The sequence below is a fragment of the Balaenoptera ricei genome, chromosome X (genome assembly GCF_028023285.1).
Source record: "Balaenoptera ricei isolate mBalRic1 chromosome X, mBalRic1.hap2, whole genome shotgun sequence".
Taxonomy (NCBI): Eukaryota; Metazoa; Chordata; class Mammalia; order Artiodactyla; family Balaenopteridae; genus Balaenoptera; species Balaenoptera ricei.
Window position 1 is genome coordinate 10,352,056 of NC_082660.1, and position 23,012 is coordinate 10,375,067.

At 41.7% G+C, this 23,012-nt stretch overlaps 1 protein-coding gene and 1 long non-coding RNA gene across 5 annotated transcripts in view; both read left to right on the forward strand.

The window, feature by feature from the left end:
• Window positions 1-1,053: 1,053 nt before the first annotated feature.
• Window positions 1,054-2,075, forward strand: TMSB4X (thymosin beta 4 X-linked). The gene is made up of 2 exons (XM_059910032.1): window positions 1,054-1,167; window positions 1,620-2,075. Exons 1-2 carry the CDS (start codon window positions 1,068-1,070, stop codon window positions 1,652-1,654), a joined length of 135 nt encoding a protein of 44 aa, XP_059766015.1. The 5' UTR covers window positions 1,054-1,067; the 3' UTR covers window positions 1,655-2,075.
• A 3,555-nt stretch (window positions 2,076-5,630) lies between these two features.
• LOC132357746 (uncharacterized) overlaps window positions 5,631-23,012 on the forward strand; it is a 67,754-nt gene continuing 50,372 nt past the window's right edge. For 3 of the 4 annotated variants that reach the window (XR_009500295.1, XR_009500298.1, XR_009500297.1), the window contains exons 1-3: window positions 5,631-5,744; window positions 14,035-14,109; window positions 22,581-22,645. This is a non-coding gene — a long non-coding RNA (uncharacterized LOC132357746). Of the gene's footprint in view, window positions 5,745-9,014; window positions 9,137-14,034; window positions 14,110-22,580; window positions 22,646-23,012 lie in introns of those variants that run through there. The other variant, XR_009500296.1, reaches the window with a different exon arrangement.

Here is a 23,012-nt window from a genome sequence, read left to right on the forward strand (position 1 = left end):
TTGCTCCCCTTCCCGCCCCGCGCCCGCATCCCTGAAGCCGAGCGCGAGCGGTCCTCCCGGGAAAGGCTGAGCTTGGGGGAAAGGGGAGCTTGGGGATGCTAGGCCCTTCCAGATGCTGGGTAACGGGGTCGGGAACTCGGTGATTTTTTTTGTTTGTTTGTTTTTTAAATACTTAAAAATTTCGCGTTTTGCTATGGCAGCTTCGAAGAGAACATTTTTTTTCTTTTCTCTCCCCCCTCCAAAAAAAAAGCATTCTGCATCGCCTCAGGTGGTGATGAATCAGGAACAGAAAGATCCTTTGTTCCAGCTCACACCCACCCAAGCCCGGAGCTTCACGATCACATTTTTTCTCTCGCCTCCGATGGCTTCGTGGGCTGTATCTGTTCAGGTTTAAGGCGGCTGGGCTATATTATGAAATGTTTAAAACGCCCTTCTTGCAGGGGAATGTGTGCAGAGCTGCGGAGTTGCTCCTAAATGCAGATCAGGGTTGATCTAGAGGGTGTGGGGGGCCGCTTTGTGTGCGGCTGGCTGCATTGTTGAGCAAAAGGAAGGAAGCGGGTAGGGCGGTGGTCGGTGGCGCCCGGCAGCAGCTGCTGCCTTTGTGAGCAGAGAAGAAAGCAGGACGGCTCGCATCTTTGGGGAAGAGGCCACGTATAGAAAACGGAAACGTTTTGTGCAGCCGTGGCTTCATTTTAAGAAATCTAACTCGATTTTCTTCCCCTTAAACTTGAAATGGTTTCACTTTTCTCTAATGTTGAAACGCTGCAAGTAACGAACCCACAGTGGTTAATTTCACTGTTCCGAAAGATTCGGCTTCCTAGTGTGGGCGATCTTCCCAATTTGACCCCCCCGCGTTTTGAAATACTAAAGGCGGGGAGAGGGGCTCTCTTTTTCTCCTGTAGAAAGAGGATGATCTTTAGCCCTGAATGAAAGCGGAAGGGGGCAAAGTGGGTTTTCCGGCAGGAGACGGCAGGGCAGAGGCGCATTTCTGAGTCGGGCGAGACGAGGGTAGGTGGCCCGCCCTCAATGTCCCTCTTGGCTTTGCACCTGCAGCTTCTTCTGCAGCCATGTCTGACAAACCCGATATGGCTGAGATTGAGAAATTCGATAAGTCGAAACTGAAGAAAACAGAAACGAGAGAGAAAAATCCACTGCCTTCACAAGAAAGTAAGCCTCCCTCCCAGCCCCCTTCTTTAGAAAAGGCCGAGCGGGAGTGGCGGGGTGGGTGGGAGAGGATGGGAGGGGCTGGGAGAAGAATTGGGTGGGTGCAGGGAGAGCGGGGGAGGAGCTGACAGTTTCTTTGATTCACGCGGCATGGAAAGGTTAATTGAAAATTGCCTTGCGGCCAAGAAACACAGGGCTTTAATAATTTAACAGTTGAATGTTTAACATCCCGTATCAATATGCAAATACCTTTATCCTTTTCTCTGTTCGAATGTTGTATTTCACATAAATATTTCATGATGGAATGCCTATTTGTGCTTGTAGAAATTTGTCTGAGGAGGGAGGAGAGATGTCTTTAAACGAAAGTACTGAAATCCTAGGCTCGGCTATACTGAATTCGCATCTCCAGTCCCCTCCATCTTTTTTCCTTTTGTCTTTTTCTTTTCCGGTCGCAGCGATTGAACAGGAGAAGCAAGCAGGCGAGTCGTAATGAGGCGCGCGCCGCCAGTTCGCACTGTACATTCCACGAGCATTGCCTTCTTATTTTACTTCTTTTAGCTGTTTAACTTTGTAAGATGCAAAGAGGTTGGATCAAGTTTAAATGACTGTGCTGTCCCTTTTCACATCAAAGAATGGAGAACTACTGACCACGAAGGCCGCGCCTGCCTCCCACCCGCCTGTCTGGCTGGCAGGGAAGGAAAAGAACTTGCATGTTGGTGAAGAAGGAAGGAGGCTGGGTGGGACGACAGGGAAATCTAGAGTAAAGAGCAAGCTGGTCCAAGGTGTCCTGCGGGCTGTAAAATGCAGTTTAATCAGAGTGCCATTTTTTTTGTTGTTGTTGTTGTTCAAATGATTTTAATTATTGGAATGCACAATTTTTTTAATATGCAAATAAAAAGTTTTAAAACCTGGCTGGTGTGACGGTATGGTCTCTGAAAGGAGCGGCTTATTCAGATGAAACCTTTGCAAAAGGGTCAAAGGTGGGTGCCCTGGGGACGATAGATGACAAACATCTGGTCATTTGGGTAAAACGACACAGAAATGGGTTTCATCCAGGTATGTGAAATTACCTTGTCTACACTAGGTAATTAGGAGATCATTTTCTTAGGCTCATTGAATTGCTAGTATCTAGCGTTGAACGAAAACTTTGATAGAAACATATTTGCAGTGCTTAACTGTTGAAGGGTTTGTTTGTTAAGCTGACACTGAATTTATTGCATCTGATCAAGAAAGTGAAGGTGGTGGTAATTCACAGCACACTGTTTCAGGTGTCAAACCTGAGTTATTTAGACAATTATCAGTCCTGTCAGATAAGGAAAAAATGACATTTTTAACAGCTGCTTTATAAAAGGATTGAAGGTAATGTGCTTCCTCTTTGTCTAACGGCTGGTTCCAATTCAAATTCAATATTTAAAATTGCTTTTATAAGTGCACTTAATGGTTAATGAATATGACTTAATTCTCAACTTGGATAATGAAAAAAGTCTTTGGATTTAAAGGACACCAGCCTAAAGGACACCAACCGGACAAGGATGGAATTTGTGCTGTTTAAATCTGATAGGATTTAATTGGCTCACCTCCAGGCCTTACCTTTGTTGAGTCCTTGATAACTTTTCAATCATTTGAAATTCCTATTTTAACCGGTGGCTAAAAGCCAAGCCCTTGCTTGGGGGGGCGTTTAATGTGCAGAAAGAGGGAAATAAGGGTACCAAGTTTTTAAAGTAAAAGGGATGTCTTTCTTAACGTCTTTAATGGATTCTTGCCTTATATAAGGAAGGGTGCAAATTTTTCAAGAATAACTTAATTTTATTAAGTGGAAACAGCATTTAGTGATAGTTGATCTAATAGCTCAGCAAAGCTAGCTAAGATTTACAATGCAAATGTCCAAGACGTTAAACAACTCGCTGCCCCCCCCCCCCCCACACACAACTGACTTACAAAAATACCCATTTTTAAGGAGAGGGGGTGGAGGGCAAATTGCTGATGATTATTAAGCCGGTTGATTTCATTTCCTTGGCTCGACACTTATTTTGAGAAATGCGCAGGAAACCATTTATCTGTGGTTTAGACCATCAACCAGACAATCACCTAGAAGACTATCTGCATTGCAAGGGAAGGGATGTGTGCAGGCAACTGCCAAACCTGAGAGGCCTCAGCCTGCTGGATCCATCGAGAAGAGCGGTGAGCCTTCTCAAGATGGAGTCTGGCCCTTCAGCCCTGCATTTTCTCTTCCTGCCTGTAAGGAAGGGTGTGGGCAAAATGAAAATGTCCATGGCACAAAGATAAACCAAGCCCACGTAGCTGTTTGCTCTGTGCGTTTTTCAAACAACGCCGAGATGAAATCAGATTGTGAGGAATGCACACAACTCAAGTGTTCCTCAGTTTTTAAATAAAAATGAGCATTAAGGGGAAAAGGGTGAATCATGAAATAAAGTGATGGGAGAGAAGACCTTTCTCTCCTGGGAGGACAAAGCTCAAACGTAGCTCCCCCCCCCCCCCCCGAAAAAAAAAGTAAAATGAAAAATCTGGTAAGGATTGGCTGCTTGGTGTGTGGGATGGGGAAATTGACAAGCTTCTGCAAGTATCACACTGTACACTTAGCTGCTGCACATGGAGAACGGGTGCAGGGTGGGAGTGGGGAGGAGAGGCTGCTTTTTTTTTTTTTTTTTTTGATGGGGTAAGAGAGTTCTGTTTTCTTCCCAAGAGAGGGTCTTCCCAGATGGCTGGGGTATTTATGAATCAGTATGGGAATTTATACCCCTGCTATTGAGGACCTTGGAGTGGACAATTTTTCACAAACATGAAGGGGACCTGAGGGTCACCGTTAGAATGAGGGATCCTTCCAATTGTAGGAGACCCTAGCCACCGCATCTTCAACCCTCTCCCCCTGCAAACCCCCAGGAGGAAACAGGCCAAGGGAGCTTTTATGTACAAGCCGAAGGTCATACAGTCCGGTCTGGGCTGAGACTTACGCAAACTTTGAATTGAGCAGGAAGAATAAAGCAAAAAGAGAGGAAGTAAAAGAGGCTTGTTTGGGACAGTCTTTTCATTTCTAAATCTCGCAAATTCCTCAACCATCACAGCCACACTTTTCAGTCTTCCGATGGATGGAATTTTCAAGCTACTTTATTCTTCCAGGAGAACAGCATAGCTTTGGGGCTGTATCTCCGAGGATTGTGCATACGGGGGAGCTGGGGGGAGGCATGCGAAGTCTTAACAAACTCTCCCCTGTGCAGGGTCTCTTCCACCCCTGATAATCATTGCATCCCCTCCCACAGTCCTGTGAGTTAGATAATATCTCCTTGAAATGCACCGGGAAGATCTCTTTATTTCCCTAAAGAAGCATCTTAACACCTCAAGACACCAAAATGAAAGAATTTTCTATTCTTTCTAAACATAATGGGGCCAATTTTGTGCTTACTAGAAAGAACAGCACGTTTTGGAAACAACATTATGGCCAAAAAAAAAAAGAAATCTTGAGCCTTTTTTTAGTTCAATAATGCAAACTGAAAACATTGTTTCATAGCATCGAAAGCGCTTCACACTTTGAGAGTGGCTTACACACCAATCTAAGAAAATGAAATACATCAATTTGAAGTTCAACTATATTTTATTTGCATGTAAGGAGAAGGGCCTAAATTAGAAATTTAAGACACAGATGTGCCATGAAGTAAGCTAAGAAGAAGATAACGTTTCTAAGACCTATATTTACCTGGCTTATTTTTTTCTTGGATACTTGTATAGTTTTTGATCTTTCTAATCATATTCTCGTGCTGGTACCAGCCCAGCTCTTAGCTTCTGAGGCTTCTGTGGGCAGGGTCCCTGCAGTCTGTGTTCACATTTGTGTATTTTTTCTTCTACATCCAATAGTATGCCTTGCATAGTAGTGGACAAATATTAGGGCTTCAACAGACCCTCTTCCCCTCTTAATTGATGGGGACCTCATTTAACATGTTTTTGAACATACTTTTGAGTATGTGAATATCATGCTCGATAGCACAATTTTTAAAATATATATATTTAATATATATATATATTTTAATCAAGGAGACTATACAGGGACATTCTTCTCCATACTTATTGCTAATACCCACCTAAATATAATGAAAGGAAATTCACAGGTAATGTGGAATCTCCATTTGTGAAATTTAAGAATTCTTTTACAAATGTATTTAAATAGCTTTGAATGCTAATTTGCCACCATCCTTGATGTGCTGATTTTGAATCAATGCTTATAGTCAACTACATATTAATAAGCCAGAGCACTGGGTCATTCGTTCACTCCACGGGTGTTTATTGCCTGCCCGGTACATGCCAGGTATTTTATTTGCCACAGAGAGAGTCGTAAATAAAATGTAGTCCCTGCCCTTGCATGTCTTCCCTTGGCTCAAGATGCCCTTTTCATCTAAACTTGAGTGGAAAATGCTAAGAAGTTATTCTTTTCCATTTTTAGGGTGAATGTCGAACCTAAGGGCTTTGTATTTTCAAATGAGTGTGAAGATCTCTGCTCTGCTTTGGTGTGGACTTTCTTCCAAATGTCTCTATAATGATTCCATTCAAATCTCTTCGAAAGCTCAACGGTGAGTGACATTTGATGGAAACCAGCTGATTCGTTGCATCACAATCAAAAATTTTATCAGCATAGAAAGATTGGGCATAATAACTCCTGCCTCTTATCTTTTGACAATCCTTTATGAGGAATGCCCAAGACTTAGGAATGGACTGACTGGGTATTATTTTAAAATCTATCTTTTCCTAGGATTTTATCATTTAGATGCTGAATTTCCAGAGAAACACTTCTCTTTTTTTCGAACTTTATTTTATTGAAGTATAGTTGATTTACAATGTTGTGTTAGTTTCAGGTGTACAGCAAAGCGATTCAGTTATATATACATATATATCTATTCTTTTTCAGATTTTTTTCCCTTATAGGTTATTACAAAACATTGAGTAGAGTTCCCTGTGCTATACAGTAGGTCCTTGTTGGTTATCTCTTTTATATATAGTAGTGTGTATCTGTTCATCCCAAACTCCTAATTTATCCCCTCCCTTCCCCCCAGCTTTCTCCTTTGGTAACCATAGTTTGTTTCTTACGTCTGTCCAGAGAAACATTTCTTATTGCTAAATCCTTACCTTTCCTCTGTCAACCTTCCTTCTCCAATTTGACTAAGATTGTCAGGGGCAAAAACAGTCATTCAAATTTTGAAATCCTCAGAGAATGTAGCAAAATGGCGACCACGTGAGGATATCTGTAAGCCTAGCACCTGGCTGACGGACGGCTGGGTCACTTCTGTTTAGTAGGACTCCAGAGCTTTGAGCCTCAACAGAGAGGGACAAGTTACGTTCATGATCTATTCAAAGCAGTTGGAGCTATTCCTGTCCCATTATTGTCAAGCCACAGGAAATTATGCCTTTCCTCATTACCATACTGAGCTCTGTACGTGGCTGATACCCTTTGGATACCCTTTGGCTACACAGAGACTTTGTGATAGTGTTTTCCCAATCTAGAAACAAAAATATTTCAAAAGATTAAATATATATACTATTTATATATACATAATATTATATATATCGACTGTCATCCATTTATTTCAACCAAATGTCATGGCTTGCATGGAGGGTGGAAAAAAATCATTATTTATTCAGCAAACATGTATTGAGCACCTCCTGTGTACCCAGCTCTTTCCTAGCTGCTGGGGATAGGAATCTGAATCAGAGCCGGGCCTGATGGGAGAGGCAGACCCGTGTGAGCGAACAGCCATATACAGCATGAATCATAGATCGGTTCGTTTACCCAAAAAATTCACCGAGCTCCATGTTTGCCAGGTAATACTTTGGGCTGGGAGATCCACAGCAAGCAGATTGTAAAGGGCCCTCCTGCTTGGCTAAGGAGTTTATTAACTGCCCTTTGGCAACTAGGAGCTATCAGAAGTAAAATCCCTTAGCGCACTTAAGACAGTTTGTAGATTCTTCCTGTTCGGAATGAAGCTACATGGAGGGTAGGGCAAAGAAGTGGCTACCCGTACTTGTCATCGACAAAGCAGATTATCAGTGTGACATTAACTGAGTACGAGAAGGTAATAAATCAGACTTTGATTGGTATTTCCCAGTCTACATTTCAACAAGACAGGCTGTCACACCTCCATATTGGAAACGCTTTTCATGTTGATTTGCTTCCAATTTTTATACTGGTGTGGACAGGGGGTTAATATATTTGAAATGGTTAAAATGACTTTTTTTTTTTTTTTTTGGTGGGACCTCTGAGGTTTGCAGTGCCTTATCCTAGAGTTTGTACATTAAAAGCTAGTCTTCAATCATGTATGAGTTTCTCCGTGTCTTCTCCTCTTCTTTTCTCTTCTAAGGACACTTGCCATTGGATTTAGGGCCCACCCAGGCAATCCGGGATGGTCTCATCACAAGATCCTTAAATCTGCAAAAACTCCTTTTCCAAATAAGTCAATACTCACAAGTTCCAGGGATTTGACGTGGATAGAGCTCTTGGGGGGGGCCACCATCTAACCCACTAGGAATCATGACCCATAGATCTAGTTACACCACAATGGTTGAAGTGGTAAACTGGTGATCAGCTCTGTGGGCAGAGACATTTTACTGAAGAAGTGGGTTTGTGGGAGGAGAGAGGATAATTGCAGTTTTTTCATATTCATCAGAAACTTACTCCATGGTATAAGGAGTCCTAAGAAGAAACTTCTAGGAGCTGTGAGTGAGTGGGGACCAAGGGGAATAGAATGGAAGGAACATCAAAGGTGTGGGATTGGTTGTATGTTTACTCTGATGACAGAGATGAGGAACACAGGTGGTCATAGGAGAAAACAACTGTTCTGGTACAGTAATTGGAAATGCCCACCAGGCAAATGCAAAATGCCATCTGGGAAAATAAGTAAATATAGTAGTAGAAGTAATTGGAGAGGCCAGTCATGAAAATTAAAAAGAAAACAACAAAGTAAAAAGAATATAAACTGGGTTATTTGAAGAAAGGATTGTAGTATATAACCCTGACGTTGTCATTTCAAAAATTATTGTTTAACTTGAGCTAGGAAGACAAAAGCACCGTGAGTTCTTATATCCAAACATAAATTCTTGAAGCCATACAGATATGCCTAAAGTATTCCTCAAAGATTCCACTGACTTTCTCTTTAAAAGCCCCATGTTATCACAGAGATGCATGAATACATACATGTACCAAGAACAAACATACTGGCAACTAATGTTTTGAACTTTCATCTACTCAGGCCTGCTTTTCTGAAATAGTTTATGAAGTTTCCCATCAGGAGAGATGGATACGAAAAAGTCCGTCTGTTTAGGTCCTCAACCCAAGTAGCAAGGAATTAATTCTTCAGATTAGAAAGAGGTGAGGTCAACTGACGCTAACGCAGACATTAAGGACTGCCTGCCCCAAGGAAGGCAACACTTTTGAGCGTATCCCCTTGAAACAGCTATGATGTATTTTCTTTCCTCTTCTCCTGGAAGCTGACGCCTATGTATGTTGATGTCTATGTATGTTTAGAATTTCTCAGATATTTGGCTTGACCAAGGCCAGTTGTGACTTGGGCCCCTGCTGCCATGCTTGGTACTACAGGTGTTTCCAATTAGGGCTTCATTAGGGTGCAGGCGTGGTTAAGGCTTTGGATCACGGGACCAGGCAAACAGAGCTGTGAGGGGCTTAGGCTTAGCTGCGGAAAGAAGGCCGAAAGGGAGGTCTCCAAACTAGAGAGCTGACTGCCATTCTAACCTTGACTCCCCCAACCCAGCGCCCCCACAAGCTTGGGCCACACCCTAGAGCCTGGTTTTCAAACCACAGGCCGCCCCGTCCCCTTCCAATTTCAGGAAATCAGTTTAGTTGATCCTTGCCAGCATGAAAAACAAAGCAAAGAAAAAAAAAAAATGAACAAGCCAAAACAAATCACTCAAGAGAAACAGCACGGGAAGGACCAGGCTCTCCTGCGTGGTAAAGGTAGGTTACTGTTTAATCAAACTTTGTTTCAGTTATTTATGTGAGAGTGTGTATGTGTGTTTAACCAGTCTGTGACGTAAGATGTTTTCTCAGTGTGAGTCAGAGGCACATTTATCAAGACATCCATCCCCCAGCCTCCTGTCTTTTCTCACTCTAGCTCCCACTCCTAGTCAATCACTTGGCATTGATTTAAAACCCTCACCTCCCCAGGCCCTTCCCAAGTCGCCCTGTACACCCCAGTCCTGACCTCCTCCAAGAGCCTCTGTTTTCCATTCCTTTGTCCAGGCTCCCAGGTGCTGATAGACACAAGATACACTTTTCCACGCCATCACCACTGAACTTGTCTCTTGTTCCTGGTCAGCTCCCTATTAGCTGTGCAGCCTCGCATATGCTTCATAACTGCTCTGAGCCTCGCTTTTCTCCTCTGCAAAGTGGAGAAGGGGAATGGTCCCAACGTGTGGGCTTCTCCTGAGGGTTGAAAGAAATACGTGCACCTCGTACGTTAAAGGTGTTCAATAGATGGTGGCTTTTATAATAAGGACGTTCTCCTACAGAACCACAGTGCCAAGATTGAATTCAGGAAATGGACCATCCAGTGTACTGCTCTTATCATCGAAGCTAAAGTCCGGATTTGAATTTTGCCAGTTGCTCCATTAATGTCTTTGACAGCCTTTTTCTTCCTCCTCACCGGGATCCAATACAGGCTCACGAGACGCGTTTAGTTCTCGTGCCTCTTTAATCTGAAACCATCCTTCAGCTGTTCTTTGTCTGTCACATTTCAGAAGAATACAGACCAGCTGGTTTGGCAACTTTCTCTCAGTTGGGTTTGCCTCCTGTTTTTTCACGGGTAGAATCAGATCATTTTGGTAGGAGGGCCCGGTGAGGGATGTCGTGTCCTTCTCGGTTTTTCACAGAAGAGGCACGTGATGTCCAGTTGTGCCATCGCTGATGGTGAGGAGGACCGCTTGTTTCCAGGGTTGCCACCAGCTTTCTCTACTGTGAAACTAGCGTTTTCCCTTTGTCATTAATAACCTGTGGGGAGATACTTTGAGACTCAGGTCTCCTGTATCTCATCAAACTTTTACCACGTGGTTTCAGCATTTATGGGTGATGCTTGCCTGAATCAATGCTATCTATGATGTCAGCAAAAAGGCGAATTTCTAACTCTGTCATTCCTTCTAACGTGAACATGATTTTTACGTGTTCCACCTTAGACGTCTAAACCAATGAATGCCACTTCGAAATTTATATGCCAACAATATGGAAGATAAAAGCAACTTATTTATGTAGGCCTGTGGGCTTGTTCTGCTTGACGAGACTCAACATTGTAGAGATGCCATGTTATAGGGAATCTTTTCAAAGGCCCTGTCAACATACGGCTGATGCATGTAAATCAACTATACTCCAATATGATATTTTAGAAAATTTTTTGGGGGCTGCACTGCGCGGCTTGTGGAATCTCAGTTCCCCAACCAGGGATTGAACCCGGGCCTCTGCAGTGAGAGCACCGAATCCTAACCACTAGACCATCAGGGAACTCCTTAAAATAAAAATTAAAAAAAAAAAAGAAAAAAAGATACAGCTGGACTTCCCTGGCGGTCCAGTGGCTGGGACTCCGCGATTCCAATGCAGAGGACGTGGATTTGATCCCTGGTCGGGGAACTAAGGCCCCACATGCCGCAGGAGTGGCCAAAAATAAATAAATTAATTAATTTTAAAAAGTAAAATAATCTTTTTTATGTTTTTAAAGCAATTCCTTTATTTTTATTTTTTATTTATTTATTTATTTATTTATTTTTGGCTGTGTTGGGTCTTCGTTTCTGTGCGAGGGCTCTCTCTAGTTGCGGCAAGCGGGGGCCCCTCTTCATCGCGGTGCGCGGGCCCCTCACCATCGCGGCCTCTCTTGTTGCGGAGCACAGGCTCCAGACGCGCAGGCTCAGTAATTGTGGCTCACGGGCCCAGTTGCTCCGCGGCATGTGGGATCTTCCCAGACCAGGGCTCGAACCCGTGTCCCCTGCATTGGCAGGCAGATTCTCAACCACTGTGCCCCCAGGGAAGCCCCGTAAAATAATCTTAAAAAAAAAAAAAAAGTTATGGCTGATGCAGGCCTGTGCTGTCATTTCATCTTTAAGAGTCATCTTAGGGCTTGTTTGCAATCAACACTCTCACATGTCACGGCTGTGCTTTTTCAAAAGAATACAGAGGCATATGTGTAAATCGCATTCCCATTCAATTCAAACTAGATCTTTAACATTAATTTTGATCAACCGCAAATCTCATGGAGTTCCCATGATTGGCAGAGAAATTGCTCGTCATTAGTGGCTCCAGCAAAGGCTTGTAGAAGGACGGGAGAGGCAGATGCTTTTCGGGTTCCTGATGGACAACAGACGTTGGTGTGATAAAACTGTGCACCGCTGGAATCACTGGGCGCGGCCTTCAGCACTGTCACTTCTGCTTCTGCACCGCAGGAAGAAGGTTTCTGCTCTTTGAGAACCAGGAAGTGGCTTCAGAATTTTGGCTTTGAATTGGGTCAGGCGCCTGCCTTTCAGCAAGCCTCGAACAAACATCACCTGTTGATTAGTCAAGCACACATTTCCAACACTAGTATGAGAGGAATAATGGATGGATAGAGCTTCAAGAATGTCTGGCCCTCTTCCACTTTCTACCTGGAAAACAATGTCTTCACCTGAATACTGCTGTTTGCTTATAACCGTGGCGCCCTACCTGTCTGAGTCTTGAGGCCGGTGCTGATGCAGCTGCCTACCTGGATGGTGACTCACTCCCAGGTTCTTTTTCAAGATGCCCTGGCCACATGTTTGTCATGGAAACCGGGACAAAGTCTCTGATTTCAGTGGGAGCATATCCTCAAGAGAGGCAGAGTCTCCAGTATGTAATCATAAATAGTACAAATTTTCTCCCATTTTGGGGACATGGGGGATCGAAGTTGACCTTTTAAAAGTATTTTTATTTGTCATTTTTATTTTTAAAATTTATTTTATTGAAGTATAGTTGATTTACAATGTTGTGTTAATTTCCGCTGTACAGCAAAGTGAGTCAGTTATACATATGTATACATTCTGTTTCTTATTCTTTTCCATTATGGTTTATCACAGGATATTGAATACAGTTCCCTGTGCTATACAGTTCGTCCTTGTTGTTTATCCATTCTCTATGTAATAGTTTGCATCTGCTAATCCCAAACTCCCAATCCATCCCTCCCCCACTGCTAAAAGTATTTTTAATTATTAAAATTGTTTGAACACAGAACACATTTATCTGGTTCAAATATTAAAACAATATGAGAAGTATATTCCCCTTCAACAGATTCCCCTTGCTCTCTTTACTAGTTTCTTGTTTAGCCTCCAATGTATACGTGAAAGCAAATATATATTTTTAACTCTCCTCTCTTTACACAACTGGTATTTAATATGGTATTCTTAAACTTTAAAAATTAGTATAGAGTAATACACATCTGTTTATTTAAAATAAATCACACAGTATAGAATAGAGTGAATGAAAAAGTTCTCCTAACCTCCAGCCCATGTTCCAGAGGTAGCTACTGTTACCAGTTTTTTGTGAGCCATTCCAGATGTTACAAATTTTTTAGAAACTTGAGAGCTGCTTGCTAAACACAGCCACTATTAAAAATTAAATGATATAAACTTACAACAAAATAAATGATATTAAAAGTAAAGGTCATAGATACTCGTAACTCATCACTGCCTAATTATTTTACTACATTTTACTACAATCTATGCTCTCGAGGTTGATTATGTTACAGGTACCATCTTTATGGTGGAAATATTATAAAATGATGGCATATACAACATTGTAAGTCAACTATACTTCAATTAAAAAAAGAAAAAAGAAAATGATGGCTACTGGTCATCTCTTCTCAACTCTTCTTGAGGGCTTTACACCTCTATTGACATAGAATGTAGAAGATGATTCATTGAAATGAATCAAAAATATCAACTTAGGAAATGTAAAGATGCAACAAACCTGTCAACACAGTTACTTTTAAATTTAAAGAAAATCGGCATGAGAATAAATGACATTGCTTAGTAGGAAAAATAAATGGCTACTTCTCATGGATGTCCAAATAGCCTTTCCCTTTTTTTTAATCTAAATGGCCAGGTAGACAAGATCTGTCCTCCCTCATCCTGGAAAATTTCATCTCTCATCCACCTGTCACTATTTGGGTGGTCATTCCAGTGTCTTCCCCGGTCCTAAATTCTCCTGCTTCTCTTCACTCATTTTTTTCTCTGGCTATACTTCTTCTACTATCCCTTAATTATTGGTTTGTGCAAGGAGCCAACCTTGACCTTACACTCTTCCTCATCTGCATTCTTCCTTGTCTATGCTCTTCCTTTCCCCATGGCTTTACCTAGTAAGTTTCTTTAACCTGATGACTCTAGGATTCCTTTGGATTCCATCTGACTCTCTCTCTTGCTCCATCTGGCTAGACATCGCCACATGATCATTGCTTAAAGTTATCCTGTCTACAAAACTTGTCCTCCCCACTTGGTCAATGGCATCATTATCGTTCAAGTAACTTGACAAGTCAGCTGTATCTTGTGACTCACCAGTCACATCCATCACTCACCAGCACTGGGAATCTAATCCAAACATTGCTCTACAACCTCCAGCCATGTCCCTGGGTTCAGATTTTCCCTTCCATCAGACTCTTTCTTCCCTACATGCCCCAGCCTCATCCCAGTGATCTTCCAAGGCCCAAGTCCTTTCACATCCTCCAAGAAGTCTCCCTAGATCCTCGCTCAGATTGATTCTGCCTTCCTGCAATCCCCACTGCATTCTGCTGGTACTTTCTATGAAGACTTAGAGTCTACACCTCTCTGGAGTAGGGTAATTACCTAAATCTCGATTTCCTCCCCCAGATTGGAGGCTCCTGGGCTGGAGAGGGACAGAAGAGATCCTAGCATGGAGCTCTGTGGAGTACGTGCTTGAGAAATGTGAGTTGAATGGTTTTCTATTGAATTTATGCACAACGTATAGGAATCTTGCCAGTGAAATGTGTAGGAAAGAGCTAGTTTTACTCACCCCAGGGGTCACAAATTCATATGTTTACAGGTGCCCAGCACAGGTCACATAAATGACTGGAGAGGTCAAGCTCTGTCGAGAGAGGAAGCAGCCCCTTCTCAGCTCCAGCCAATTACCATAAGGAAACACGGATCCAGTGCTGCCAAGTCTTCCAGTTATTCAAGAGAAGGCAGAAATAGGGATCTTTAAATGTGCAATCTCCCAAGTTATAATTACTGGTAACTAATTAGAGACATTTTTTTTTTTTTTTATAAATCTTTTATTTTTCTAATTTTATTTTATTCTTTATACTTTTTTTTTTTTTAATTTTTATTTATTTATCTACTTATTTATGACTGTGTTGGGTCCTCGTCTCTGTGCCAGGGCCTTCTCTAGTTGTGGCAAGCGGGGGCCACTCTTCATCGCGGTGCGCGGGCCTCTCACTATCGCAGCCTCTCCTGTTGCGGAGCACAGGCTCCAGATGCGCAGGCTCAGTAGTTGTGGCTCACGGGCCCAGCCGCTCCGCAGCATGTGGGATCCTCCCAGACCAGGGCTCGAACCCGTGTCCCCTGCATTAGCAGGCAGACTCCCAACCACTGCACCACCAGGGAAGCCCAATTAGAGACATTTTAACCTTTTATTGTAAAATTGAAAAAAGGAAACTACAAAAACCCACCAACATATAGTTTAATGCGTTATTATGAGGCAAACATCCAACTCTCCTAATGGAAACTCAGGTCAAGAAATAGAACTTGGCCACCTACCCCAGGAACCTACCTGGGCTCCATTCCAGTCTCAACACCCCCAAATGAACCCCTTCTCTACATTCATACTAATAATTTGCTTTCATTTTCTTATGGTTTTATCATTTGGGTGTGCACCCCTAGGTTCTATACTCTAACTTAACGCAAATTGAGTCTGAGTCATTTTTTAAAACTTGTGTCTTTCATCTGCAGGTCCCCCCTCCGGCGTTTCCCTTTCCTTGCAATTTTTTTTGGTTGAAGTACCTGGGTATTTGACTTGTAAATTTTCTCAGAGTCTGGATTTGCTTACTGAATGGTGCAGCTCATCGTGTGGTCTGCACTTCCCGTACTTTGGCATCTAGATCCGCAACTTGTTCATTAATTAAAACATTGTTTTCAATTGCGAATGTCATCCATTGGCAGCAGCTTATCTCTGCATCCTCTACCTTGCTCTATCTCCTTGTTTGTTTCTCTCTCTACTTACTTTGCCCTGACTGTGAATAGTCAATCAACTTCTTTGCCACTTTCCATGTTGGGAGGATGGAGATGTATTCTGATCTAATAGAATCAAAGTCTTCATAATTATCACATTGCTGACCATAAACGTTGGGTGTTGTGGCTCCTTGGATCCTCTAACGTGGGCCACGTAGGGATGCTTTAAAGGGACAAAACCAGGCATCCTCCCAGAGACTGATTTGTTTCCTTTTCAGCCAGATGGTTCACCAGGTGGGATGCAACCAAGTCACTAGTCTTTCCCTCACCAGATGACAGGCTTTCCTCTGACCACGGCACCTACTAGTTTAAAAGAGAAGTCTAGAGCCACTTCCCACATGGGGGAGGGGCTGGAGGCTGGGGGTGTGTGTGTAACTCTGCAGGTGCCAAAAGTCAGAAGAGTTCTAAAGGCAAGTGACCCGTGTCTTCCATGGGGGTACAAAGGGGTAAAAGAAAACAGGATTTGCAGAGAGATTCCCCAGGATAGTAAAGCTCTGGCGAAAAATCTATTAAGAAATCTGTAAAATCCCCTGGAAAAATACATAAGAAAGGGAGAACAGCAAAACCAACAAAATGAGAAAGAGGAAAAAAAAGGAATCTAGACAAGAGAACCAAGATGTTGACCTGTCATATATCAGAAAACATTTTCCCAATCAATGAAAGGGCTTGGTGAACAAAGCTAAAATTGTGCATCCATGGTAATACGTGTAGTTGATTATAATTATTTAAACCACTTAATCATTTCAGGTAGAGTTTATCCATAGTGTTAGACTGATGCCCAAGTAAAACCGTTTTTGTTACAAGTCAGAGGTGCATACATTTGCCTCAAATGCATAAGGCATGATGGCTATTGATTAGTGGACTAATAACCAGGCAAAAACCTGTCTCTAGGTAAGTTGACCTGAACAGCTAGTGACCTGGGAGGAATTCCCTCCCCCTGAGTGGGCAGATGTGGCAGGGAATAACTCATTACCCCAGTGGGTGGGCACTTCAGCTGACCTGACCCTTTTTCTTCTCCTTTCCACCCTCTTCCCTCCTTTTTGCCCTACTCTTTTGTTTCTTATTCTACCTCAAGTTCACTGTTAGACAGTGAAATGTCTCATTTCTCCTAGATGGTGAGGTGAAATTTTCCTGAAAACAGAGCATTCAGTGTCTGGCAATAATTGACTTTCGTTATAATGGCTCTCTAATGAACTGTTGAGTTTCAAAAGAAGTTTTCTCTGAATGAAAATTTGCCTGGTCACCATGCTTTGGGCATGAAGAGATTACATCGTAGGGGAGAAGAGACACATCTTCCTTACAGAATAATTCCAAGTGATGTATCTAGATACTCTCCATCCAAGAGGGCAAGATTAATCCCTCCCCAGCTCCCACCCACACTGGGCTAGATTTAGTGACTCCTTCCAAAGAATAGAGTATGGACAGGGAAGGGAAAAACAGCAATATTATAGTGGAGAAACCTGGCAGACAGCACCTTAACCAAGTGATGAAGGGTAACATCGCCAGTGATGTCATGTAGATATCAGGTACCTTCCGACATGTTATGAAGAGAAGGGAACTTTGGCACTTTCCCAAAATGCATAACATAACCCCAGTCTAATGAGAAAAACATCACGCAAACCCAAATGAACGGACATTGTATAAAATTCCTGGCTGACACTACTGGAAAATGTCAAGTTCATGAAAAAATATGGAAAGATGCAGAAACTGTCAGCCCAGAGGAGACTAAGAATACATGATGATTAAACGCAGTGTGGAATCCTGGATTGAATTCTCAAACAGAAAGAGGACATTGAATGGAAAAACAGGTGAAATTGGAATGAAGTCTTGCGTTTAGTTAACAGTAACGTGGCCTTGTTAGTTTCTTAGTTGTGACAAACAATATAAAGTTTATTGAAAGAAAGTGAACAAAAACAACAAAAGATAACATCTTTTAATTGGGTACCAAGTATTCAACCTAGATTTTTTTTAAAATTTATTTTTATTTATTTTTTATTTTTGGTTGTGTTGGGTCTTTGTTGCTGCGCGCGGGCTTTCTCTAGTTGCGGCGAGCAGGGGCTACTCTTCGTTGCAGTGCGCGGGCTTCTCGTTGCGGTGGCTTCTCTTGTTGCTGAGCACGGGCTCCAGAGTGCGGGGGCTTCAGTAGATGTGGCATGTGGGCTCAGTAGTTGTGGCTCGTGGGCTCTAGAGCACAGGCGCAGTAGTTGTGGCGCACGGGCTTAGTTTCTCCACGGCATGTGGGACCTTCCCGGGCTCGAACCCTTGTCCCCTGCCTTGGCAGGCAGATTCTTAACCACTACGCCACCAGGGAAGCCCTAGATTTGTTTTTAATATTTCAATACTCCTCATATCTTGTTAGTACACAGACCATCTGTTAACATAATGAAGTGTTCTGTTTGTAACAGCTTATGGCAGGCTGCTTGGTGTATGAAGCAGCTAAAATCAAGGCTCTTGATTTGACATGGCAGCTTAATTCTGTGTATTTCTGTAGATGTGGTCTCAGTCCTAGCTTTGTCTAGAGAGATCTTGGGCAAATGTACACTGTCTGAATCAGGGTGGGTAAATATTCAGTGTGGTTACCTCCACCCCCAGAAAATAACTGAAAACACGTGGTCTCTTGAAGGTGAGCCAGCAGTGCTATCTTTCCATACGAAGACCTGGTTGACTATAATTAAAACTTTCATTTGACTATTAAAATTAAAGAACAGCTATAAATTAAAGTAACAATATTAAAACCTCTGGGGGGTAAGTCTAAAACTCCTCTTTAATTAGAGAGCTACAAAACTTAAGGAACACTAATTCTTTTTGGCATCAAGGTCTCATCTTACAAAGAAGCTGGTATTTTGTAAATCACAGGTCTTCCAGGGCTGAGGACAAATTTTGGTTCTTGCTTGGGATTACTGCCTGAAAGATTTTGCCCTTTAAGAACTAGGCTATAAGTTAGAGAATACTAATTTCTTATCCTGATTGGACATATGAGAATCTGGGTGGTCTTGGTCATGTCATGACTTTTCTAGATTAGAGTTTCCATAGTTCTATAGTTAGATGTTGGGTTATTAATTTTATTTGACTGTTATAGTTCAAAAAGTTTGAAATTTTTGTTGCAATAGTGAAAATAATAGCCCTTCTCCTTAAAAACAGAAGGCGTTAGTAATAGGTGGTGGATTCAGTTATTAATTGTATATTCTTCTTTGTACTTTTCTATATTTTTCAGATGTGTGTATCTATAGTCATATAAACAGAAAACTGTATTTGAAAACACTATAAGGACATATACTAGTAGATTTTTCATTAAGACTTACTGAGTTTAACTAAGATATGGTGCTCAGGTGGGCCTTAATCCTTCACTTTAATGACAGTTTTGCCAGGACAATCTGAAAGTTGAACTTGGCCTTCAGTTCATCCCCTGACTGCCTTTTTCCATTTGCCAGTCTTAATATTTGTGCTTTCTCTTTATAGATCTTATTCCTCAGTTTTTATCTTTTTTTTCCATTGGATTAAAACAAACAATGAGCTTTAAAAAGAACACTCCTCATGGTAGATATCTCCAGAGAGCTTATATTTACTCTAAACTGAGTTTTGCCAGACCGTCCAAGTGGATACTCCTGATTTTTCATTATCCATCAACATATTACACTGTAGAGGATACAGTGGCATAAAATTGGTGTAGTCCAGCAAAACTCTGATATGCAAACAGGACAACACAAAATCATGAGAATAGTTTTCTATCTAGTTCTAGAAAAATGATTCATACTTTTCCTCCCTTCCTTCCTTCTTTCTTTCCTTTCTTCTTCCTTTTGAGGTTTGTAAAAAGGCAAACTTATATATATATATAGTAATTCGGTGCCTAAAAATTTGAACTCTGGAAAATGGGATTGCCACTCTCCATGTTTCCCATTGGCTAAAGAGATGCTTTTCCTAAGAATATGCAAACTGTCTAGTCCAGTCTTTACATCTTTAAAGTTATACTTGTTTGTTTTATAACATAATGCCAGCGTGGCACTACAGTCAGCTGTATCTGAGACTAAAAGTGTATATCTCAATGTGATGAATGAGGACATTGGAAAACTTGGACATATGAATTTTGTCCATGATTATCTGAAGGTGGCAGAGATCTGGATTTGGTTGAGTCACTTCTGGTTTGATTATCTCGGCTGATTGCCACCAATCACATTTAAAGATTCTGCCATCACATGGTTCATTTTTCATACATGCTGATGTGTGTATGTCAAACAGTGCAAAGGACTCCATGGTAATTTTAACCTACTACCTGGACCTTTAGTTGTAAGAACCACAAGGTACATCCCGGTTGACTGAGTTTCTTGAATGAATGAAATGCACAACAAGTTCCCTTAGCAAAAGTAAAATCAGCCTCCTCTTTGAAGATCTGGCATGATTTGTAAACCTGACCACTATAAGGACATCTTTGCTAATTTAATACATATCTACATACTTCTGCTTTTTCATCCGTAAATTTTTCATTCCAAAAAGAGAAAAATCTTCTATAATGATTAATTCATTAACTCTGATAATATCTCTCTACATACCAGAGTCAGCAAACTCTGGCCTGAGGGCCAGATATGGCCAGCTACCAGTTTTTCTACAGCCTGAATGCTAAGGCTGGTATTTGTATTTGTAAAGGACTGGAAAAGAAATCAAAAGAAGAGTACTATTTCTTGGCATGTAAAAATTATATGAAATTCACATTTCAGTGTTCATAAATCAAGTTTGATTGGCACCCTCATTCATTTGCAGCTTGCTTCTGGCTTTCATGTTCAATGGCAGAGTTGGGTAGCTCTGACAGAGACTACATGGCCTGCAAAACAGAAAATATTTACTATGTGGCCCATTTCAGAAAAAGTTTGCTGCTTCCTGTTCCAGACAAAGCTATTTTTGGAAAGAGAGCTGAGGCCCAGCATGAAGTGGGTAGACATCGCAAAATCACTGCAATGAACTGGTCTGGGATGTAAACCAAACTTCTCACGTGATACAATTTCTAGCGAAGCATCTTGCATAAGTGGGGGAAATTAAAATCTGGAGATGAAAGTAGAAAACAAAAATCAAAAATCTAAATTTTGCATAGTGGGAATGTTTGAAGAATAGAGCCCAAGGATCGAGGGCATATTTTATCTATTGCCAAAATGTGCCTTTTCTGGAAGAGCATGCTTCCCTTCCCGAAAGCAGGGCCACGCAGGCCTAGGCCATCACAAACCCTTGCTGATTGACTGCTGGATGAGGGTCACGTGGCTCTGACTTTGGTCGGTGTAGGCAGTGATCAGGGTGACCTTTGAATGTTTAGGGTCTCAAAGCACACATACTTTGGGGGGGGGGGCCCATAAAAAGGCTGAGTCTGTGTCCTTCCATGAATGGCCCCCTAGAAGTGCTGTAGTCAGGTTCTCAAAAGCCTGCCTCTTCTTTTTATTTTGGTCAGGTTTTGGTCCGTTTGTGAGGGGATAATGAAGATTAGAATTTCAGTACTTGTTATAACCTTGTCAGCAGTGGAGGACGGATGTGGCTGAGAACAATGGTTATACTTTGTAATTTCTGGTTCGTGTGTGTATGTGGCTATCTAATGTTTTATTTGGGGGTAATCTCGTGTATATAGTTTATAAATACATAATACATTCTTTACATATTTGTGCGCTCAAACTTTTAAAAAAAATTTTTATTGAAATATAGTTGATTTACAATGTTGTGTTTCAGGTGTACAGCAAAGTGATTCAGTTATACATATATGTATATATATATATTCTTTTTGGATTCTTTTCCCTTATAGGTTATCAAACTTTTTTGTGGGGGGGGGGGGGGGCCTTGCCGCGTGGCATGGGGGAATCTTAGCTCCCCGACCAGGGATTGAACCTGTGCCCCCTGCAGTGGAAGTGTGGAGTCCAAACCACTGGACTGCCAGGGAAGCCCCAAACTTTTTATTGATAGTTTTATTTGTGTCATCAGATAGTTCACATACTTGTTTTTTACTTAATTTTCTACTGTTGTATAACAAATTACCACAAATTTAATGGCTTAAAGCAACACATTTATCATCTCACAGTTTTTATCCATTAGGAGTCTGGGAATGGTTCAGCTAGATCTTTGGCTCAGGATGTCACAAAGGTGCAATCAAGGTGTCGGCTGGGGCTGTGGTCTCATCTGGAAGCTCGTGTCCCCTTCCAAGTTCAAGTGGTTTGGGGGCAGAATTCTTTTCCTTGAAGCTATAAAACACATGGTGGCTTGCTTCTTCAAGGTCATCAGGAAAGAGTCTCTGACTCAGAGAAGGCCTAAGCCCTCTTTTAGAGGATGCCCAACTGATTAAGTCAGGCCCACCCAGGATAATCACTCTTTTGATTACTTAGAGTTCACTGATTTGGGACCTCAATTACATTTGCAAAGTCCCTTCTACCTTGCCATATGATGTCACACAATCAACGGAGTGACATCCATTGCCTTTGTCATATAACATAACCTAATCATGGCATAACACCAGGGGGCTGAGATCATAGATATCATGTTAGAATTTTGGCTCTCACACCGGGCAAGGGAAGCATGACTCCAAGAGTCAGAGGGAGCCAACTTTGAATCTTACCTCTTCCACTAACTAGCTGTGTGAATGTGCAAGTAATTTAACTTCTCCATGCCTCAGTGCTTTCAACTGTAAATTGGAGATCATTCTAGCATCATTTTAGCATTCCAGCACCTACCACTTTAGGCTGGTGCCAGAATTCAATAAGATAATACTTACAAAGGGTCTGGTACTGTGACTGGCAAATAGCAAGTGGTGAATAGGTGTCAGATATTTTCATTAGATATTCATTTTTATACATACAGACGTTTTATTCATCCAACGGAAAAATGATACTGGACATTGCCAGAATGTGCATCACAGGATCTTCAAGAAAGCAGGACAAGAGGAAGGAATTAGGAATGCAAATGAATCCTGGTTTTATAATAGAAAGGGCTTACTGAGAGCAAGCTAGTTCAGTAAATGGTGCTTGAACGCAAAGTGAGATAAGTCTGTGAAAGCGTCTGCACCGAATAAATATTGGTTGAATTTAAATCTGGACAAAAGTACACGCTTCATAATTGTCTGTGGATTAATTGATGTGATTATCTTCTTTTTAAAGTCAAATCACTGCTTAACCAAATTATTTTTTTCTGTTTATTGTTACCCACAGAACTGTTTGAACCTGACAAACATTTAATCTGTCCACGTGGCCCCTGCCTTCTTCCCCGATCTAAGGTAAGGTCTGTTAATATGAAACCAATAGAGAAAGTCAGAGTGTAAGAACGTTTGCCAAAGATCTTGATAAAGTATTGTGTAGCAAATGGAGAAATACAAATATCCAACCCAGGACCTGTAGTTTCTGTACTGAGCGATAATTCTCACCTACCTCCTAGTCACAAGCTAAAGGCCTGTATTAAGCCCTTCCTCTCTGAAGGGAAGGAGAGAGAAAACAAAAACAAAACCCCCCAATCGAGATGACCCCCCCAAAAAAACACCACTCTAAATTTGCTCGTGTCCTTGGAAGTAATGACAAAGAGATTCCCTTGATTACAGACTTGCTGATCTGTGGAAAATCCACAACCCCACGTTACCTCGTGCTTAC